Source organism: Loxodonta africana, chromosome 6, assembly GCF_030014295.1.
Source record: "Loxodonta africana isolate mLoxAfr1 chromosome 6, mLoxAfr1.hap2, whole genome shotgun sequence".
Classification (NCBI taxonomy): Eukaryota; Metazoa; Chordata; class Mammalia; order Proboscidea; family Elephantidae; genus Loxodonta; species Loxodonta africana.
In genome coordinates this window covers 105,418,814-105,440,276 of record NC_087347.1, presented here as the reverse complement: position 1 = coordinate 105,440,276, position 21,463 = coordinate 105,418,814, and the positions used below count along the sequence as shown (strand labels likewise).

At 37.4% G+C, this 21,463-nt stretch overlaps 1 protein-coding gene across 12 annotated transcripts in view; it reads left to right on the top strand.

Annotated features, from left to right (window-relative positions):
• ARHGAP15 (Rho GTPase activating protein 15) overlaps positions 1-21,463 on the top strand; it is a 710,746-nt gene that overhangs the window by 79,940 nt on the left and 609,343 nt on the right. For all 12 annotated transcript variants that reach the window (XR_010322327.1, XR_010322332.1, XR_010322330.1 and 9 more), the window contains one exon: positions 19,026-19,087. Coding sequence is in view for 6 of the 12 variants with exons in the window: in XM_023542980.2 (XP_023398748.1) it covers positions 19,026-19,087 (62 nt within the window). In the remaining 6 variants the exon portion in view is untranslated. The remainder of the gene's footprint in view (positions 1-19,025; positions 19,088-21,463) is intronic.

Below are 21,463 nucleotides of genomic sequence, written 5' to 3'. Positions count from 1 at the left end.
CCATCCCTGTTATCTTTGAGATTTTTCATCCTCAATACCAAAAACTGGAAACCCTGGTGGCGTAGTGCTTAAGTGCTACAGCTGCTAACCCAAGGGTCAGCAGTTCAATTCTGCCAGGTGCTCCTTGGAAACTCTACGGGGCCGTTCTACTCTGTCCTATAGGGTCGCTATGAGTCGGAATCGACTCGACGGGACTGGGTTATACCAAAAATATTCCTTTACTTGTTTCCATTCTTTTCTTTTCCTTTACTTTGCATGTTCTAGGCCACTCACCCGCCCCCACCCCCAGGTGTTGCCCCATTACTATGCTTTACTTTAGAATAAATATTTCCCAAAATGATTGTCTTATTTTTCTGTCTCTAATTTTTTTTCCTCTTGGGATAAGACACCATTTAGTGTCTTATCCCAACCACAAAAGCAGAAAAACATTCAAGGTCCTACAGGTAGCCTGTTACCTCTCTGAACTTACCTTTTTGACTCTTCTGGCTCATTCTGTTCCAGCCACACTGGCCTTTATAGCTTCTCCTCTGTGCCATTTCATCTACTTTTTCCTCTGCCTGGAATGCAATAATACCTTCTGTGCCCAGAATTTTTTTAAATCTCATTCCTTCATTTGGTTCACATCTCTGTTCAAATATCACCTTTTTAGATAGGTGAGATTGGCTGCTAACCAAAAGGTCAGCAATTCAAATCCACCAGCTGCTTCTTGGAAACCCTGTGGAGCAGTTCTGCTCTGTCCTGTAGGGTCGCTATGAGTCAGAATTGACTCGATAGTGATATTCATTGGTTTGGGTCTCTGATCTCCTTTCCAAAAAAAAAAAGTACCTTTCCTATCCACACTCCTTCTCTCTTATGCTAATTTATTTTTCTCCATAGAATTTATTATATTCCCTTCATTTCAATACATGCTCATACAACACTTTGTGTTGTTCAACTCTTATTTCACAGTTATACTGTTATACTGTAAATGCCCTGAAATTAGACACCATGACTCGTATTTCTTTTATATGCCCTACTTTGCCTTGCATTGCTTTGGCACTCAGTGCTTGTTCAGAAAAGACATGTTTGTCAGCTGATGTAAAGGTTTATTAAAATAATGCTGGTAGCTACAAATATTAATAAATACAAGCCTGTTGTTTATAATGAAGTCAATTTTTTCAACTTAATTAGATATAACAATATCTTATTTTTCAAAATTAATTACTCAGGTCTCATTTTCTAGCATTTTCTCTGGGAGGTATTTCTCTGATTCACCAAATTTGAATTAGGTAGCCCTTCTTTGATTGTCCCTCCCAATAGCAGCCAGGTCTTGTCTCTATCCTAGTCCAATCACACTGTGATTGACTCTTTACTTTTTATCTCTCTTCCTGAATTATAAGCTATTTGAAGGGAAGAATATGCCTCATTTGCTGTTTTTTTATTAGGTACATTATAGCTGTCCAATGAATAATAAAGTAATTGTGTTCCTTTTCCATAAATTTGGAGTAGGCCCTTGACTCCTGGAGACACCATGTGTAACAGAGTAGAACTTCTCCATAACATTTTCTTGGATGTAATCTTTACTGGAGTAGATTGACAGGCCTTTCTTTCCATGGAGCTACTGGGTGCATTCGAATCGACAACTTTTTGGTTAGCAACCCATAAATACATATAAATAATCCTAAATAGCTGTGCTCTACAAATACAGCACATGTGAATGTTCTAAAGTATTTGATGAAACATAACTAAAGTTTGAGAATAGAGCTACATACATATATATGTGTATAGCATAAGTATATTATATATATAAACATATATATGTATACACACATATATATGCAATTATATTTGAACAGTGCCTAAAGTTGTCCCAAAATTTTTAAAATAAAACATATGAATGAATTTTTAAAATCCAGATTATTGTTATTATTTAACTTTAATCGGTAACTATGTATCTCATTTTCAATAATGTATATGTGTTATGGCTTTATTTCATAAGCTAATATCAGAGAAACAAATAGAATGTTCAGAAATAGTTTTCTCAATTTACCTTCCTCTCACTAAGGTGATTTGTCGATTTACTTGGGTATAGCCCACTGTCCTGACTCTGCAGCCTCAATTCTTAATAAATGAAATTCATTTTGAATGTCTCATAATACAGATAGTATACTGTTGTTGTTAGTTGCCGTTGAGTTGACATCTGTGTGCTCAATGCTCTATTTGAGGTCAGAAAACTTGGGAAGTGACATTAGGAAATGACACTAAATAAAAGCAAAACCAATAATTTGTTAAACTCATGAGCTTGCAATATCTCTAAGTCTTTTTCTCTGCTTATGTGTGCCTCTCTCTTGACATTCTTTCTCTTTGATACACACACACAGAAAGACAGCAAGCAGGCTACTAGCTCTATACATTTTTGGAACTACCAATCAATTTACTTCCTATTTCTGACTCAGTTTTCCCTGGATCTTTTGTTTGAGTATTTGTTTATATTACTGTGACTTGTGAACACAGATTATAATCAACTTTTATCCATTAGTCTTTATTTAAATTGAATTTCTTATTAATATTATATTAAAAATGGAAATGCTTATCTTTCCTGTACAACTCTTATTTATAACTTTCACCATTAAATTGTGCAATGCTAAAATAAGCAATTACCCAAAGCAACTTCTGGTTAATTTTTAATTTTCTAATGTCATTTACACCAGCTATTGAAATTATTTCCAGAACATATAATTTTTTCTTCACATCTGCCTAATCCAACCTTAGTTTCTTTTTACCTGGACTTTCTCACGTATTTTCTCCCCAGTTCTGACATGCTACAGTCCTTATTCCCATCATACCTCAGTATTGTTTTCAGAGTCTTTCCTAGATTCATGGAAACCCTGGTGGCATAGTGGTTAAGTGCTATGGGTAGTAACCAAAAGGTCAGTAGTTTGAATCCACCGGGTGCTCCTTGGAAACTCTGTAGGGCAGTTCTGCTTTGTACTATAGGGTCACTATGAGTCAATATTGACTCGATAGCAATGGGTTGTAGATTCTTGTAGTAGATACTCTTGGTAGTGCCTACCAGGATGAGCTACCATATGTACTAAAACGTGCACTGAAACACTTTAGAAAATAATAAAATCCTTTAAGTTGGTATATTACTAATTATTTTCACCATATGAATTCTCAAACTTATCTGTTTCCAATATTTTATGCTATACATATATAATTTATTATATATGTATAATATATATATAATTTCCTAGATCTTTCATATTCAGGACTGCCCTGAAAATTCTCAGAAATCATGAGAGGCTTTGACTTTAGGTATAACTGGTAAAATATACTATTATATTGACTGTCTTTGTTGAAAAATAATTTACAGAAGTGAAATCTGCCATTGCAGATGCTCCAGTAGATACTATTGCCATTTAGTAGCCATGATTTACCTCTTAATGTTCTCTTTAATAAAGTAGATTATTATTAACATGGTTAAACAGAGGAATCATTCATTTTTCTCAAATATTGGCAAAAACACATTCCTTATTAGAGTCAAAAATCTCATTGTGAAAACTACCTAGTTCAAAACAATATGTGCACTATTTAATGAGAAGCTAGTCTGTTCTGTAAACCTTCATCTAAAGTACAATAAATAAAATAAACTAAAAACTACATAGTTCAATGATAGGTGAAGTTATTTATGCTACACAGTATACAAATTCATATGCTTTCAGTGAGATATAGAGACCTAAATTATTTTCTGAGATTCCATGTGGCTGCTTAACAAGGTGCTATCATGTGTTGAAGCTATCATACATCAAATATCGAATATACTAATAGGCATTTTGTTTCCTGATCTTGTATACTCCATATTATCACTATTCAGGAGACCTATCTTCAGGACACTCTCCCTTGTTCCCTTAAAAAAAATGTTCAGGAAAAATAACCCTGCTTATAACATGTTAAATCTTTACCTTCTTTATTTTTACCAAAAGAGTATAAGGCATGTCTGTGGAGAACCCTGCAGGAGTCCAAAGCCTGTGGCCGGTTTTAGAGAGTCATCTGCTGCCTCCGGAGCTGAAGGAGTTCGGACAGAGCTCAGGAAGTTACCGTGGCTTGGGGGCAAAGCAGGCTTGTGCAGATAAACCTTAAGTCACAAATTCTACCTTTCAGAGCCAGATATCATTTTGTGGATTAGTTAATACTTGGGAGGACTTTGAGGATGAAAGACATTGTGAGCAGACAGTGTTTTCTTATTTGAAAACAAAGAACAGCCACTTGGGAAAACAGTTCTCTCGATCAGGCTGTGCTTTCCTCAAATTGCAAACATTTCCAAAAGCTCTGCAGTCTTTCAAAATTCTCCTCTAATATGATCAGATTAGGTTTTCTGGAACAACATCTTCCCAAACCTTCAAGCTGATAGTATGTTAATGTTGTTGTTAGGTGCCATTTTGTTGGTTCCAATTCATAGCAACCCTTTGTACCACAGATCGAAACACTGACCGGTCCTAAGCCATCCTCAAAATCGTTGTTCTGCTTGAGCCCATTGTTGCAGCCGCTGTGTCAATCCATGTCATTGAGGGTCTTCCTCTATTTTGCTCACCCTCTACTTTACCAAGCGTGATGTCCTTCTCCAGGTACTGATCCCACTTGATAACATGTCCACAGTATGTAAGACTAGTCTCGCCATCTTTGCTTCTAAGGAGCATTCTGACTGTACTACTTCCAAGACAGATTTGTTAGTTCTTTTGGCAGTCTAATTCAATATTTTTATATATTGTATGTTCATGAGAACTTATAAATTTAAATAATTCCAATAGAAACTGTCTTAATGTTCATTGATTTATGTGTCCATCCTTTTCTGAAGCAGGAGTGTGTTTATTAATTCAAGTAATTGTTGAGGTCATCACTGTGCTAGCACTGTGCTGGATTTGGGGTGTGCAATGATATGCTAAATAGACATGTCCTTTTCCTCTAGGAGCTGTTGTCCTAGTGATGCAGGGAGATATTAATCAAATAAAAAAAAAATAAAGGCACACATAATTCGGTATATGCAAGTTAGAAAATGTGTTATGAAGAAGAACATGTTTCAGTGAAAGAGGGAAAATCTACCTTATTTTAGGTAATCATGAAAGCACTCTTTGAAAGGGGCATTGAAGATGAGATTTGCAGGATGGATAGGAGTTAGCCAAGCAAAGAAATGGAAGAGGAATGTCCAAGCAGAAGGAAAAACAAGTGCAAAGGCCTGAAGGTGAAAAAAAGTTGCTACATTTCCAAAACTACAAGAAGGCCATAGAGGATAGAATACAGGGAAAGTGGAAAATGAGGCAGAAGTCATGGCTGAGAAGGAGGCAGCGCTCAGATCACCAGGAGCCTTGAGTTATCATATGGAATTTGGAAATCACTGAAACATAAAAACAAGTTATAATACATTCTCCCATCCAGGCTCACATTTGAAGCTCACTTAAATCTAGAGTAGAAAAAAAAAAAAAATACAGACACAACAGTAACAACAAAAAGCTTTTAACATTGAGCAATCCTTCCTTCTCTACTGCCTGGTCTCAAATTAGGTTATAACAAAACTATCGAATTACAGTAATAGGTTGCCTGGACAGTAACCGGGAAGGCCATTCTCACTGAACTCCAGTGTCGGGGAGAGAAAGAGCAATATACTTATATCAAAGACACAAAGAAATAGAATTCAGGAGAGAAGAAAAGAGAAACGGAAGAGGAGAAGGAAAGGTGGGACACAGAGAAGGCCTCCAGACGAAAGAAGAAAGTTATTGAGATACAAAGATGTTCCCTCATCAGCCACCTCCCAAACAGAACCTGAATTTCTTGGTGATAATCAAATGGAACACACCTTTGCAAGAGGAAAGGCACAGAAAAAAGGCTTGTGGGAGTTCTAAGAACATCCAATAACTTTTACAAAATGATATTTTGGTGAGTTGGGGCAAATAAATCAAAGGCACATGCATAAAATTTTCCGTGAAATACCCAGGGGTTTAAAAATGATGTGGAAATGCACTTGGCGAAACGTAGTGTGTGCTTTGCCAAGCCCAACGTTTAAAATATGGTTCAAGACATTTAGCCAATCACCAATCCCTAAATCTCAACATGTTTTCTCATCCCGAGAAAGAGAAAAAGGGAGAATATCCGTAAAAGCTTTGCATAACATATATATATGCATATATATATATGAAGCTTTGCATAACATGTATATATACATATATATGCGTGTGTGTGTATATATATATGAAGGAGCCCTGGTGGTGCAGTGGTTAAGCTCTTGGCTGCTAACAAAAAGGTCAGCAGGCAGTTCAAACTCACCAGCCGCTCCATGAGAGAAAAATGTGGCAGTCTTCTTTTGTGAAGATTACAGCCCTGGAGACCCTATGGGGCAGTTCTACTCTGTCACACGGTGTCAATATGAGTAAGAATCAACTGGATGGCAAATGGGTATATATATATACACACACATATATAAGGATATAAACAGGTTATAATGAGCCAACCATACCTAATTCTGGGGCTTGAAATCAAGACCAGGTTTTCAAGACCTTCTTTGGGAATTTATATTTGCCCTTTTCTGGGCTTCCCTCATGTGTGAAACAGACTCATTTTTCTTTGCTTTTATTCAGCTCTCCTTTTCATGCAATCCTTGTATTCCACCTGAGAATTCTGATTGACCACTTTTTATGAGTATGCTATTAGGCAAAGCATCCTGCATGTTTCTTTAAGCGTCATATTTCATTCTGGAGCTAAGTGTAAGGTACTTCTAAAATTAATTCTGAAAAACTATTAGTATTATATTAGCTACAGATCAGTTGGATTTTAATCTGATTTTGTTTCTGCTTTTGTTGATGTTCTTAATAGCTTGTGTCCACCACTAGTCCACACATATGGTCAAAAGATTCAATATAGCAACAAAAACAGAGACAGCATAGAAATAATTGCAGGCTATGAAGAAATACATAAGCAATGAGTCCCTAAGAGGAAAGGGGTGCACTCTGAAAAGAATGTGAAGAAAAGGAAAGCCAAAGGAAAGATGAAAGAGAGAAATAGCTATTTTACTGCTTGTAAAGAAGCAGAGATTTAAGATGGAAAGTAACATATCAGGCAGAGGTGAAAGGATGTAACCAAATAAGATTGTGTCCTCATTTTTTAAAAAACCATCAAAACAAACAAGAATTGGGGGGGCCAAGATGGCTGACTAGGTAGACGCTACCTCGGATCCCTCTGGCAACAAAGACTCGGAAAAACAAGTGAATCGATCACATACACGACAATCTACGAACCCTGAACAACAAACACAGATTTAAAGAGTTGACCTGAGTGACAGAGACGGAAAACGAACAACTACAGGGAAGCAGTGACTGTTTTCGGAGCCTGGAGCCAGCGTCCAGCCAAGGATCATATATCCAGCAAAACTCTCTCTGAAATATGAAGGCGAAATTAAGATATTTACAGATAAACACAAGCTTAGAGAATTTGCAAAAACCAAACCAAAGCTACAAGAAATACTAAAGGAAATTGGTCAGAAAACCAATAATATCAGATACCAACACAACACAAGGTCACAGAACAGAACATCCTGATATCAACTCAAATAGGGAAATCGCAAAAACAAATTAAGATTAATTAAAAAAAATAAATGCTCAAAACGGAATCATTGAAGTCAATATGTAAAAGATCACAATAATCAAAAAGAGGGACTAAATACAGGTGGCATAGAACTGCCATATGGAGAGGGATGCAAGGCGATATAGGACAATACAAGTTAGGTTTTTACTTAGAAAAATAGGGGTAAATATTAAGGTAACCACAAAGAGGTATAACAACTCCATAACTCAAAATAAAAACCAAGAAAAACATAACGACTTAGCAAACATAAAGTCAAATACTATGAAAATGAGGATCTCACAATTTACAAAGAAAAACGTCTCAGCACAAAACAGTAAGTGGAAAAATGAAATTGTCAACAACACACATAAAAAGGCATCAAAATGACAACACTAAACACTTACTTATTTATAATTACGCTGAATGTAAATGGACTAAAAGCACCAATAAAGAGACAGAGAGTTTCAGACTGGATAAAGAAGCACGATCCGTCTATATGCTGCCTACAAGAGACACACCTTGGACTTAGAAACACAAACAAACTAAAACTCAAAGGATGGAAAAAAATATATCAAGCAAACAATAAGCAAAATGAAGAGGAGTACCAATATTAATTTCTGACAAAATAGACTTTAAACTTAAACCCACCACAAAGGATAAAGAAGAACACTACATAATGATAAAAGGGACAATTGACTAGGAAGATATAACCATATTAAATATTTATGCACCCAATGACAGGGCTGCAAGATACATAAATCAAATTTTAACGGAACTGAAAAGTGAGATAGACACCTCCACAATTATAGTAGGAGACTTCAACACACCACTTCCGGAGAAGGACAGGACATCCAGTAAGAAGCTCAATAGAGACACGGAAGACCTAATTAAAACAATCAACCAACTTGACCTCATTGACTTATACAGAACTCTCCACCCAACTGCTGCAAAGTATACTTTTTTTTCTAGTGCACATGGAACATTCTCTAGAATAGACCACATATTAGGTCATAAAAAAAAACCTTTGCAGAATCCAAAACATTGAAATATTACAAAGCATCTTCTCAGACCACAAGGCCATAAAAGTGGAAATCAATAACAGAAAAACTAGGGAAAAGAAATCAAATACTTGGAAACTGAACAATACCCTCCTGAAAAAAGACTGGGTTATAGAAGACCTTAAGGAGGGAATAAGGAAATTCATAGAACGCAACGAGAATGAAAATACTTCCTATCAAAACCTCTGGGACACAGCAAAAGCAGTGCTCAGAGGCCAATTTATGTCGATAAATGCACACATACAAAAACAAGAAAGAGCCAAAATCAGAGAACTGTCCCTACAACTTGAACAAATAGAACAAAAAAAGAACAAATAGAAAGTGAGCAACAAAAGAATCCATCAGGCACCAGAAGAAAACAAATAATAAAAATTAGAGCTGAACTAAATGAATTAAAAAAAAAAAAAAACTAAATGAATTAGAGAACAGAAAAACAATTGAAAGAATTAACAAAGCCAAAAGCTGGTTCTTTGAAAAAATTAACAAAATTGATAAACCATTGGCCAGACTGACTAAAGAAATACAGGAAAAGAAACAAATAACCCGAATAAGAAAAGAGAAGGGCCACACCACAACAGACCCAACTGAAATTAAAAGAATCATAACAGATTAATATGAAAAATTATATTCTAACAAATTTGCAAACCTAGAAGAGATGGATGAATTCCTGGAAAAACACTACCTACCTAAACTAACACAATCAGAAGTAGAACAACTAAATAGTCCCATAACAAAAAAAGAGATTGAAACGGTAATCAAAAAACTCCCAACAAAAAAAAGCCCTGGCCCGGATGGCTATACTGCAGAGTTCTACCAAACTTTCAGAGAAGAGTTAACACCACTACTACTAAAGGTATTTCAAAGCATAGAAAATGACGGAATACTACCTAACTCATTCTATGAAGCCACCATCTCCCTGATACCAAAACCAGGTAAAGATATCACAAAAAAAGAAAATTACAGACCTATATCCCTCATGAACATAGATGCAAAAATCCTCAACAAAATTCTAGCCAATAGAATTCAACAACATATCAAAAAAATAATTCACCACGACCAAGTGGGATTTATACCAGGTATGCAAGGCTGGTTTAATATTAGAAAAACCATTAATGTAATCCACCATATAAATAAAACAAAAGACAAAAACCACATGATCTTATCAATTGATGCAGAAAAGGCATTTGACAAAGTCCAACACCCATTTATGATAAAAACTCTCAGCAAAATATGAATTGAAGGAAAATTCCTCAACATAATAAAGGGCATCTATACTTTTTTTTTTTTTTTTTATACAAAGCCAACAGCCAACATCACTCTAAATGGAGAGAGCCTGAAAGCATTTCCCTTGAGAACGGGAACCAGACAACGATGCCCTTTATCACCGCTCTTATTCAATATTGTGCTAGAAGTCCTAGCCAGAGCAATTAGGCTAGACAAAGAAATAAAGGGCATCGGGATTGGCAAGGAGGAAGTAAAATTATCTCTATTTGCAGATGACATGATCTTATCCACAGAAAACCCTAAGGAATCCTCCAGAAAACTACTGAAACTAATAGAAGAGTTTGGCAGAGTCTCAGGTTATAAGATAAACATACAAAAATCACTTGGATTCCTCTACATCAACAAAAAGAACATTGAAGAGGAAATCACCAAATCAATACCATTCACAGTAGCCCACAAGAAGATAAAATACTTAGGAATAAATCTTACCAAGGATGTAAAAGACCTATACAAAGAAAACTACAAAGCACTACTACAAGAAATTAAAAAGGACATACTTAAGTGGAAAAACATACCTTGCTCATGGATAGGAAGACTTAACATAGTAAAAATGTCTATTCTACCAAAAGCCATCTATACATAGAATGCACTTCCGATCCAAATTCCAATGTCATTTTTTAACGTTATAGAGAAACAAATCACCGACTTCATATGGAAGGGAAAGAAGCCTCGGATAAGCAAAGCATTACTGAAAAAGAAGAAGAAAGTGGGAGGCCTCACTCTACCTGATTTCAGAACCTATTATACAGCCACAGTAGTCAAAACAGCCTGGTACTGGTACAACAACAGACACATAGACCGGTGGAACAAAATTGAGAACCCAGATATAAATCCATCCACATATGAGCAGCTGATATTTGACAAAGGCCCTGTTTCAGTTAATTGGGGAAAAGATAGTCTTTTTAACAAATGGTGCTGGCATAACTGGATATCCATCTGCAAAAAAATGAAACAGGACCCATACCTCACACCATGCACAAAAACTAACTCCAAGTGGATCAAAGACCTAAACATAAAGACTAAAACGATAAAGATCATGGAAGAAAAAATAGGGACAACGTTAGGAGCCCTAATACAAGGCATAAACAGAATACAAAACATTACCAAAAATGACAAAGAGAAACCAGATAACTGGGAGCTCCTAAAAATCAAACACCTATGCTCATCTAAAGACTTCACCAAAAGAGTAAAAAGACCACCTACAGACTGGGAAAGAATTTTCAGCTATGACATCTCCGACCAGCGCCTGATCTCTAAAATCTATATGATTTTGTCAAAACTCAACCACAAAAAGACAAACAACCCAATCAAGAAGTGGGCAAAGGATATGAACACGCACTTCACTAAAGAAGATATTTAGGCAGCTAACAGATACATGAGAAAATGCTCTCAATTATTAGCCATTAGAGAAATGCAAATTAAAACTACGATGAGATTCCATGTCACTCCAACAAGGCTGGCATTAATCCAAGAAACACAAAATAATAAATGCTGGATAGGCTGCAGAGAGATTGGAACTCTTATACACTGCTGGTGGGAATGTAAAATGGTACAACCACTTTGGAAATCTATCTGGCGATATCTTAAACAGTTAGAAATAGAACTACCATACAACCCAGAAATCCCACTCCTCGGAATATACCCTAGAGAAATAAGAGCCTTCACACAAACAGATATATGCACATCCATGTTTATTGCAGCACCGTTTACAATAGCAAAAAGCTGGAAGCAACCAAGGTGTCCATCAACGGCTGAATGGGTAAATAAATTGTGGTATATTCACACAATGGAATACTATGCATCGATAAAGAACAGTGACGAATCTATGAAACATTTCATAACATGGAAGAACCTGGAAGGCATTATGCTGAGCGAAATTAGTCAGAGGCAAAAGGACAAATATTGTATAAGACCACTATTGTAAGATCTTGAGAAATAGTATAAACTGAGAAGAACACATACTTTTGTGGTTACGAGGCGGGGAGGGAGGGAGGGTGGGAGAGGGTTTTTTACTGATTAATTAGTAGATAAGAACTGCTTTAGGTGAAGGGAAGGACAATACTCAATACATGGAAGGTCAGCTCAACTGGAGTGGACTGGACCAAAAGCAAAGAAGTTTCCAGGATAAACTGAATAGTTCAAAGGTCAGCGGAGCAAGGGCGGGGGTTTGGGGACTATGGCTTAAGGGGACTTCTAAGTCAATTGGCAAAATAATTCTATTATGAAAACTTTCGCATCCCACTTTGAAATGTGGCGTCTGGGGTCTTAAATGCTAACGAGCGGCCATCTAAGATGCATCAATTGGTCTCAACCCACCTGGATCAAAGGAGAATGAAGAACACCAAGGTCACACGATAACTAAGAGCCCAAGAGACAGAACGGGCCACATGAACTAGAGACTTACATCATCCTGAGACCAGAAGAACTAGATGGTGGCCGGCTACAACTGATGACTGCCCTGGCAGGGAGTGCATCAGAGAACCCCTGAAGGAGCAGGAGATCAGTGGGGCGCAGACCCCAAATTCTCACAAAAAGACCATACTTAATGGTCTGACTGAGACTACAGGAATCCCGGCAGTCATGGTCCCCAAACCTTCTGTTGGCCCAGGACAGGAACCCTTCCCGAAGACAACTCAGCAGTCATGTAAGGGACTGGACAGTGGGTAGGAGAGAGATGCTGATGAAGAGTGAGCTAATGATATCAGATGGACACTTGAGACTGTGTTGGCATCTCCTGTCTGGAGGGGGAATGGGAGGATAGAGAGAGTTGGAAGCTGGCAAAATTGTCACGAAAGGAGAGACTGGAAGGGCTGACTCATTAGGGGGAGAGCAAGTGGGAGAACGGAGTAAGGTGTATATAAACTTATATGTGACAGTCTGACTTGATTTGTAAACGTTCACTTGAGCGAGCTCAATAAAAGTTAATTAAAAAAAAATTAAAAAAAAAAACAAGAATTGACCCAAAGTACTATAATCAATTAAAAGTTCAGAAAAAAATATTTTAGGTGCCTCATTATTAAATTGGAAAATAATTAAATGCTGAATCTGCTTGAAAACCACAGTGGCCTAGGGTTTAATTACATGGAGATGATGCAAAGTTCTCATAGAAGACCAATTAGTCATCCAGCAAGTATCACAGGCAGGGCTTGGAAGGGCTCACATCGTTCAGAGTTAGGGTCTGTCTCACCTCTGTGGGTCCAGAAAATAAAATTTATCAATATTATTGGTGTTATCTGAGATGATGAGCCCTTGGGACTGACTATTTCATGGTAAATAAATTTGTAAGAATCCGACGTATAAACTGTAATTCTGAAGTATATATTTGTAATGAGGGATATATGATTCTAAGTCATCCACATTCTAAATCGAAGTACCCAAGATGGTAAATAAGGAGTCAGAAGATGTTAATGAACACTGAATCAGAAGAAAGGAGAACAACAACTTAAATACATTAGCAGAGCAAATATAACGCGTAAGTACCATGTGGTTTGGTGTTAAAAGCTAATCCCCTCTCATCAAAACCTGATGAAAGTCTTTGTCAAAATCGATGAATTTCCATTTTAAAAACTTATACTGTTGGGTAGAGTGGCGTAGAGAAATCGGTTGTTTGGAATTATACTTGTTGTGTCTGAGAAAAACAGAACCTTCACATAAAAAATTACAGTGTCTATACTTGTGATTATAGCCCAGGCTGATCTTTCTTTGAGTATTTTTATCATTAATCAAAGGTTGTTTTCTCTACTCCTGGCTTGTCCATTGCCTCCAACTTAGGTTGATAAACAGGTGCTGTCTGGGTATCCTACTGCCATTCATTCTTCTCATCTGTATCTCAGCACGATTGTGTCTGATAAACACTTCCTCAATGCCAACAGACTGGCTGGCATCCAATCTAGACAAATTACTAATCTTTCATACCAGTTAAGGTTAAATAGTGTTTCTAGGGGACATTGGACAAATAGCTCAAGAACCCAGACTTAACATCTAAAAATTGATGTTCTTAGGTATGAATAGTTTAGGGAGTACAACTGCTTTAAAAAACTTCAATCTGCCCTGGATCTTGGCATATAGAATCCTAAATTTAGATATAAAACTATGTTTAAATTTTGTAAATTACTAGAGAAAAAAGCATCTGAGTCCCGACCTACTCAACTATAATTTATAGATTATTGTCCTTTCAGACATGGGATTAACATAAAGTATAAATAATTAATTAGAATAATTAGTAAAGTACCATGTATAAACCCACATAAAAAATCTTCTGTTTGCTCTAATACTTTTTTCAGCTCACTATGAGCTTCACAGAATAACTGATTTCTAGTGCCTTGAACTTTGTAAGGTTTTCAAAGTATGATGAGAAGGAATAATAAGGTATATCGTGGAATATACCAAGGAATAATATAGTATATCATAGAAGCTTTTCTTGCTAGCATGGGATAAAACACAATGCAGTGATTTAATTGGAGAAGCCTTACTGGAGCTTTCTATCCGGGCAAAAGCTGGCCTGAGTCCCTGAGATGGCTAGAGGGGGTATGCTATCACTTAAAAAGAGGAATAAGAGTACCTTGAATGTGAGCTTGCAAGAGTGCAAACATCTATAAAGATCATGGCTGGCCTATTAATCTTTACAGTCCCATGGAAGCAAAATATCTTGCGTTTTGGGGACTGTAGGGAGTTACTCATTGAAAATTTATTGAAAGAATGAATGAATGGACATCATGTACAAGAGACAATGGAAAGAAATGAACTCCTGATCCCCAAAGTGGAAATAAGTATGAGACTAGTACATGTATATGACTACATGTAGAAATGCATATGGAGCCCTTGGGTGATGCAAAGGGTTAAGCACAAGACTACTAGATGAAAAGCTGACATTTCAAACCCACCCAGAGATGCTTCAGAAGACAGGCCTGGTGAGCTGTTTCTGAAAGGTCACAGCCTTGAAAACCCTATGGAACAGTTCTACTCTGCACACATGGAGTCACCATGAGCTAGAATCAACTGGGTTCAGCTAACAACAACAACGACAACAAGAAAAGCATATATGTAAAAAAAATGCATGGCAGTAGTAGGTAATAGTACATAGTAGAGAAGTACATGAGGTTCTTCTAATGGCCTGAAAGGCAGCTTGAACTCTGGAAAGTGAGTTGAGAGAGGATGACTAAAGTGTTCCTCAGCTCTTCTTGCTTCCTACTCCTGGTACAACTGTTTAGTTAGTCATGACTGGTAACTCTATTGCATTGACTGAGAACTGTAGGAATGGCTTGGCCTGTTTGATGGCAATATCTCATGTTTATAATGTTCTAACATGAGAAATCCATCCACTGACTTGAATCTCAGCTATCCTGAGAAAGGACCAGAGGTTTCCAGGGGAATATTGCTTATAGACTCTAGGAGAAGGAATATTGTGGTCTACATCTCAAGCCTACTTGTGGTGATTTCTCCCTGTAAGAGACTTCACTTTTGTCCTTTCACATTTCCCTTCTCTTTTTAGAGGAATGCATCCCTGGTTGTGCAGTGGTTAAGAACTTGGCTGCTACCCAAAAGTTCGACAGTTTGAATCAACCACCTACTCCTTAGAAACCCCATGAGGCAGTTCTACTCTGTCCTATAAGGTCACTACGAGTTGGAATCGACTTGACAGCAATGGGTTTTTAGAGAAATAGCCATCAATAATACATCATTATAACACATCATTGTGGGCCCACCCACCAGTCTTTTAGTGACTATTTTAAAACAAACAAAAGTAATATTCTTAGCTGAGATTTCATACGCCGATTTTTCATGGTGGGTTGAGAGGTTCTGTACCTTTTTGATAGATCAGTTCCGATTTTTCATAACTTTTTTTTTTAATCAGAAGAAAGTTTAAATAAAGCAAGCAATTTCATTGGTAGTTGCACAACACACTTTGTCAATGTACATTCTTAAAGGAAGGGACCTCCTCTGCAATACTAATTGCTACTGAAAACATCTTTGTTCCAAATATTTATAGAAACCAGTGATGCCCAAAGTTAAATATTACAATTTTATATAAGATTTATGGGGTAGACAAATAAGATTACCTGACACCGTAAAAAAGGGACAGTATATGTAGAATAAAAGGTGGAAAAAGAAAACAAATCAGATGTATCCAAATGCAAAAAGTCGACCATTGAACACCATGCTTCTTAAAATTATCCAAGGATGCTTCCTTAAACTCTTTCAGACTTGTGGAGCGTATGCTGAAGGAAAAGAAGTTCTTTTCTGGAAATGTAGACATGTGAAAAATACTTCATATTATTTCCATAAGTCATTTTCATTATCATGTTCATCATTTATTCAATCGAAATGTATTTATCAAGTACACCTTGAAAACTTAGTACTGTACTATGTATGAGGAATATACAATTAACAAACCAAAAAAGATCTCACCTGTACCAAAGTAGGCCTTGTAAACAGGGAATTGTTTGACCTGTGAAACTGTACTGTGTTAGCACAACTCATTTACCCCCAAATATCTCTTTCTTTCATTTGTTTAACATTACAGATGATTTTTTTTTTTTTGCTTGATTGAATCTGCTGTAAAGATTTAAACATCCATTCATTCATCCACTCAAACAATATTTGTTATTGTGACTACTGATGGCAGTAAGTACTCTAAATGCTGGGAATCCAGGTGTGAAAGACATAGTCCTTTGCCTTTAATGAGCTCACAGCAGTGCAGGTGCAGAAGCAACCAAATAAGCAGGCAATTACAATCGGATCTGATAAGTGGTTTAACAGCAGTAATGACAGAAGGCAAAGGGAGATTCAAGACAGCACTTCAAAGTGATTTCAGAGGAATCATGGAAGGACTTCCTGATAAAAGATATATAAACTGATATTTAAAGTAGATTTAGGAGTCTGTGCAAAGAAGAGATGGCATAGCAGAGGGAGAGTATGACAACTGGGAAGAAAGCATATGGAATGACACTGGGGGATTGTGGTCCTCTGATATTCACCAGGTGACTTTTTAAAGCTCTTAGCAGATAGCACAGGAGAAGTGTTGGCAACTCAGTAAGAGTGAAAAGACGGGACACAGATTAGGGACTTGGGATAGTGGTGTGGGGCAGATAAACTCAAAGCATTGCCATCAAGTCAATTCTGACTCAAAGCAACTCTATGGGACAGAGTAGAACTGCCCCAGAGGGTTTCCAAAGGAGAGACTGGTGGATTCGAACTGCTGACCTTTTGGTTAGCAGCCAAACATTTAACCACTGCACCAGCAGGGCCCTAGTAAGGCAAATGAGGTGGTAGAAATAGGGCACTAAGAAATTAAACCACCCATTATAGACTTTCTGGAAGCCAATACATCACCATTCATGTTGTGTTATTTGTTATATCTTGAACCCCCAAAAAAACCTTTGCTATTGAATCTTGTTTAAGAAACTTCCAGCTGTATTAAAAATGAAAGCTAATAAATATAAATAGGACAGGAATCAAATTCCCATCGTGGAAGAAGATAATGAGATGATGCTATAGCGTATCTTGATAATTGAATGAAGTGCATGAAATACTGTATCAGTTGGTTCACTTACCTGGTTCCATTGAATTCCTTCTGCTCTCTCTCTCCAGTGGTACATAGGGAAATAGGGATGAGGAGTGAAAAGGAAAAAGCTCTCAAAGATGACAGGTAAAATTAAGGAAGAAACTATTTTTAAAATCATTTTTGTAAGCAAATAACCTCAATGTCAATGCAGCTGAGGTAGCTTATGTACAACCAAATGCCTCATGGGATTTGATTTCTTGGTTTGGAGGTTTAGCAACATAGTTTCATGGGACGTCCTGGATAATTGGCCTAATAACATACCTGGTGTTTCTGTTCTACCTCCTAGCTCATAGTTCCTGGGGTCTTAAAAGTTTTTGAGCAGACATCCCAGACACAAAAATTGGTCTCTATTTGCCTGGAGCAACAGAGGAAGAAGGAGAGTGAGGAATAGGAGGAGGAAATGGGTGTGTGGCTAACTGCCTCCATGAACAACTGCCTCCTTTGTCATGAGACCAGAAGAACTAAATGGTGCCCAGCTACCATTACAGAACTCAAAATGGGGAAAATGAAGAACAGAATTTCAAATTTCCATAGAATCCAGATTTTCTGGAGCCATGAAGACTGGATGAACCCCCAAAACTATTGTCCTGAGATAATCTTTAAACTTTAAACCAAAAATATCCCCTGAAGTCTTCTTACAACCAAACAATAGGTTAGCTTAACTAGTGAAGAATGTCTGCCTTGAGCATTATGCTCTTTTCAGATATATCTGTAAGAAATCAAATTGACAGCAGCAACTCAAAAGATTAGATAGGAACCTCAGGGGGCAGTGAGTTTATGTTAACGGGGAGTAACAACTCCAAAAAGGAGGGTGAGAATGGTTGTACAACTCGAAGAATGTAATCAATGTCATTGAATTGTACATGTAGAAAATATTGAATTGGTGCATGTTTTGCTCTGTATTTTCTTGATAATAACTACAAAAAATCATTAAAACATGAGTAAAGGTGTATCGCTATCTAACAAATCATTCACTTTCCTCTTCATAGTCTGCCTTCTGGAAATTTAACTGCTTGTAATGACTATGATCTTATAGGCACTTCCCATAAGCTATCTATGCATTAGTAATGAAGTTCTATGACTGGAAGCTTCCATCACTGCAATGGCTCTTGGAATGCATTAAGTTCATCCAGACTATTAATGCATAGGAGTTTGTCAGTTGTTTTTTTTTTTTATTTTAATTTAGATGAAGGTTCCCAGAACAAACTAGCTTCTCATTAAAAAGTTGGTACATATATTGTTTTATGACATTGGTGAACAACTCCACAACACATGTCAACACGCTCCCTTCTTGACCTTGGGTTCTCTGTCTCCAGCTTTCCGGTTCCCTCCTGCCTCCTAGTCCTTGCTGCTGGGTGGTGTTCCCCTGTAGTCTTGTTTTGTTGTATGGGCCTTTCTAATCTTCGGATGAAGGATCAACTTCAGGACTGACTTCATTACTGAGCTAAAAGGATGTCCAAGGGCCATATTCTTGGGGTTTCTCCAGTCTTTTTGTCACAGTTTTAACATATGTGTTCTTCTTGCAGATGGTTGAAAAAGAAGGCTATCTTCAAAAAGCTAAAATTGCAGATGGAGGGAAGAAACTAAGGTAATAAAAATTCTTTAACTCAATTTTATATAACTATGCTAGTTGTTCACATCCTCAATTTGTGTCATTGCTCTTGTTCAGGTAGCAAGGTCCTAAGGTACCAAACTAAAAGCCCATTGCTGTCAAGTCGATACCTACTCATAGTGACACAATAGGACAGAGCAGAACTGCCCCACAGGGTTTCCAAGGAATCATCGGTGGATTCAAACTGCTGACCTTTTGGTTAGCAGCCATAGCTCTTAACCACTGTGCCACCAGGGCTCCACCCTAAGGTACCAAAAAAAAAAACCCCAAACCCATTGTATTCAAGTCAATTCCGACTCATAGGACAGAGTAGAACTACCATAGAGTTTCCAAGGAGTGTCTGACGGATTCGAGCTGCCAAACTTTTGGATTGCAGCTGTAGCTCTTAGCCACTATGCCACCTGGGTTTCCACTCTAAGGTACAGGACTATAACATTTCCCCTTGTTCTCACTATGATCATCATTTTCTAAATCAGAATTAGAGTTTTCAAAGAAAGTTCTACATTCTATACTGCACAGAACATACAAACAAGGTTTTTTTTTTTTTTCTCCTGAGATTTGAAGTCTAAAAATAATTATAAATAAATGAGATAATGGATCTTGATTTATGGGATTAACAGATTACTGGATTAAATGGACTCATTTTCAATATATTAAAAGGTCCCTATGTTTCATTGAGAGCATAGTTTTTTAAAGGGTAGATTTAAGCTATGTTTATGAAAAATAAAATTATTTGTCAGATAAGAAATTGGAAGTTACTGTGTTCTGAGGAGAGATGAATACAGGGTGGTTGTAGAGGTTAGCTGCTGTCAGGTTGGCTCCTGATTTATTGAAACCCCATGGCCAAGGGGATTGGACCATTGTGATTCATAGGGTTTTATAGGGTTTTCACTGGCTGATTTTTGGACGTAGATTGCCAGGCCTTGCTTCCTAGTCTGCCTTAGTTGGAAGCTCCAGTGAAACCGGTTCAGCATCATAGCAACACGCAAGCTTCCACTGTGGTGGCTGTGCTTCAGGTACGTGGGCTGGCAATCAAATGTGAGCCTCTGGTATGGAAGAGAAGAATTTTACCACTGAACCACCATTGTCCCCAGTGAACACAGGGCAGGTGAAAGAAATCGGACAAGGGGAATTCCCTGTCTGGGGAGTTCTTATTAACTTGTAAACAACAACAACAAAAACCTTGAAGAAAAAGTAAAATGAGATTGACAGGAGGAAAGAGAAAGGTGATGGGCGTGTTGTATATATGGGATATTTAGAAATAAAGAATCATCTCAATTTTTGCTAGTTTAGTTTTCATATTTTCAGCCTATTATGTGCTTAGCGTTGTGATAGGTGATATGCAAGCTACAAAGGTATGTGGGACATGTTCAAACTGGGAGACAATGCATTTATTCATGAATGTATTACTAACAGGAAAAGCCATATAGGATAAATGTGCTAATTAGCTGCACAATGGGACACCTGTTAATTGTGTAATGCAATTCATTACTGGAATGACACCCTGGCCAACACTAGACAATAAAGTATGCTTTTGTTTGCTAGCTGTGATGGAATATGTATATATTTATTTAAAAGAAAGAAAGTTGAGGAAACAAAACATCCACGATTTCACTACTCGAAATAGCTATTTTAATTTTAAATAACAAGCACTATTTTCTGACCATATTTAGTCTTACCCAGGGATAGCATGTAGTGTTTCTGAATCCTGTCCTAGACTGTCCCCCAGAAGGGGACATGAAACATCCAAGAGAGATTCATAATGAGACAAGATCAAGTTCAAAACTGCTTTACGAGCCTGGGCAACTCCCCACCAAAAGCTGAGCTTGGCCTGGGTGTCAGGAGGAGATCATTGGCTTTGATTTTACCAGTCGCTGTAGAGCCAATTCCAACTCATGGTGACCCCATGTGTGTCAGAGCAGAACTGTGCTCCACAGGATTTTCAACGGCCAATTTTTCGGAAGTAGATCTCCAGGCCTTTCTTCTGAAGTACCTCTGGGTGGACTCAAACCTCCAGCCTTTCCATTAGCAGCCGAGTACATTAACCATTTAGAACACCCAGTGACTCCTAGCTTTGACTAGACCAGCTTAAGTGCCTCCTTTACCCTTTATCTCAGCCTCACTCCAGATCTTGTCAGCTCAAGGAAGGAGTGTGAAGGGTGCAACGATGTCCTGTCCAGCTTCTCAGTTTTGCCAAATTGATGGCTCTAGAATGTTCTCAGTGTTGCTTTTGTTTGTATTTCTCTGATTAGTATTGCAGTTGAACATTACTTCATATATTAAGAGTCATTCATTGTCTCCATCTGAACCGCTAACTGTTTTCTGTTGAGTTTCTTGCTTTTTGTTGTTGAT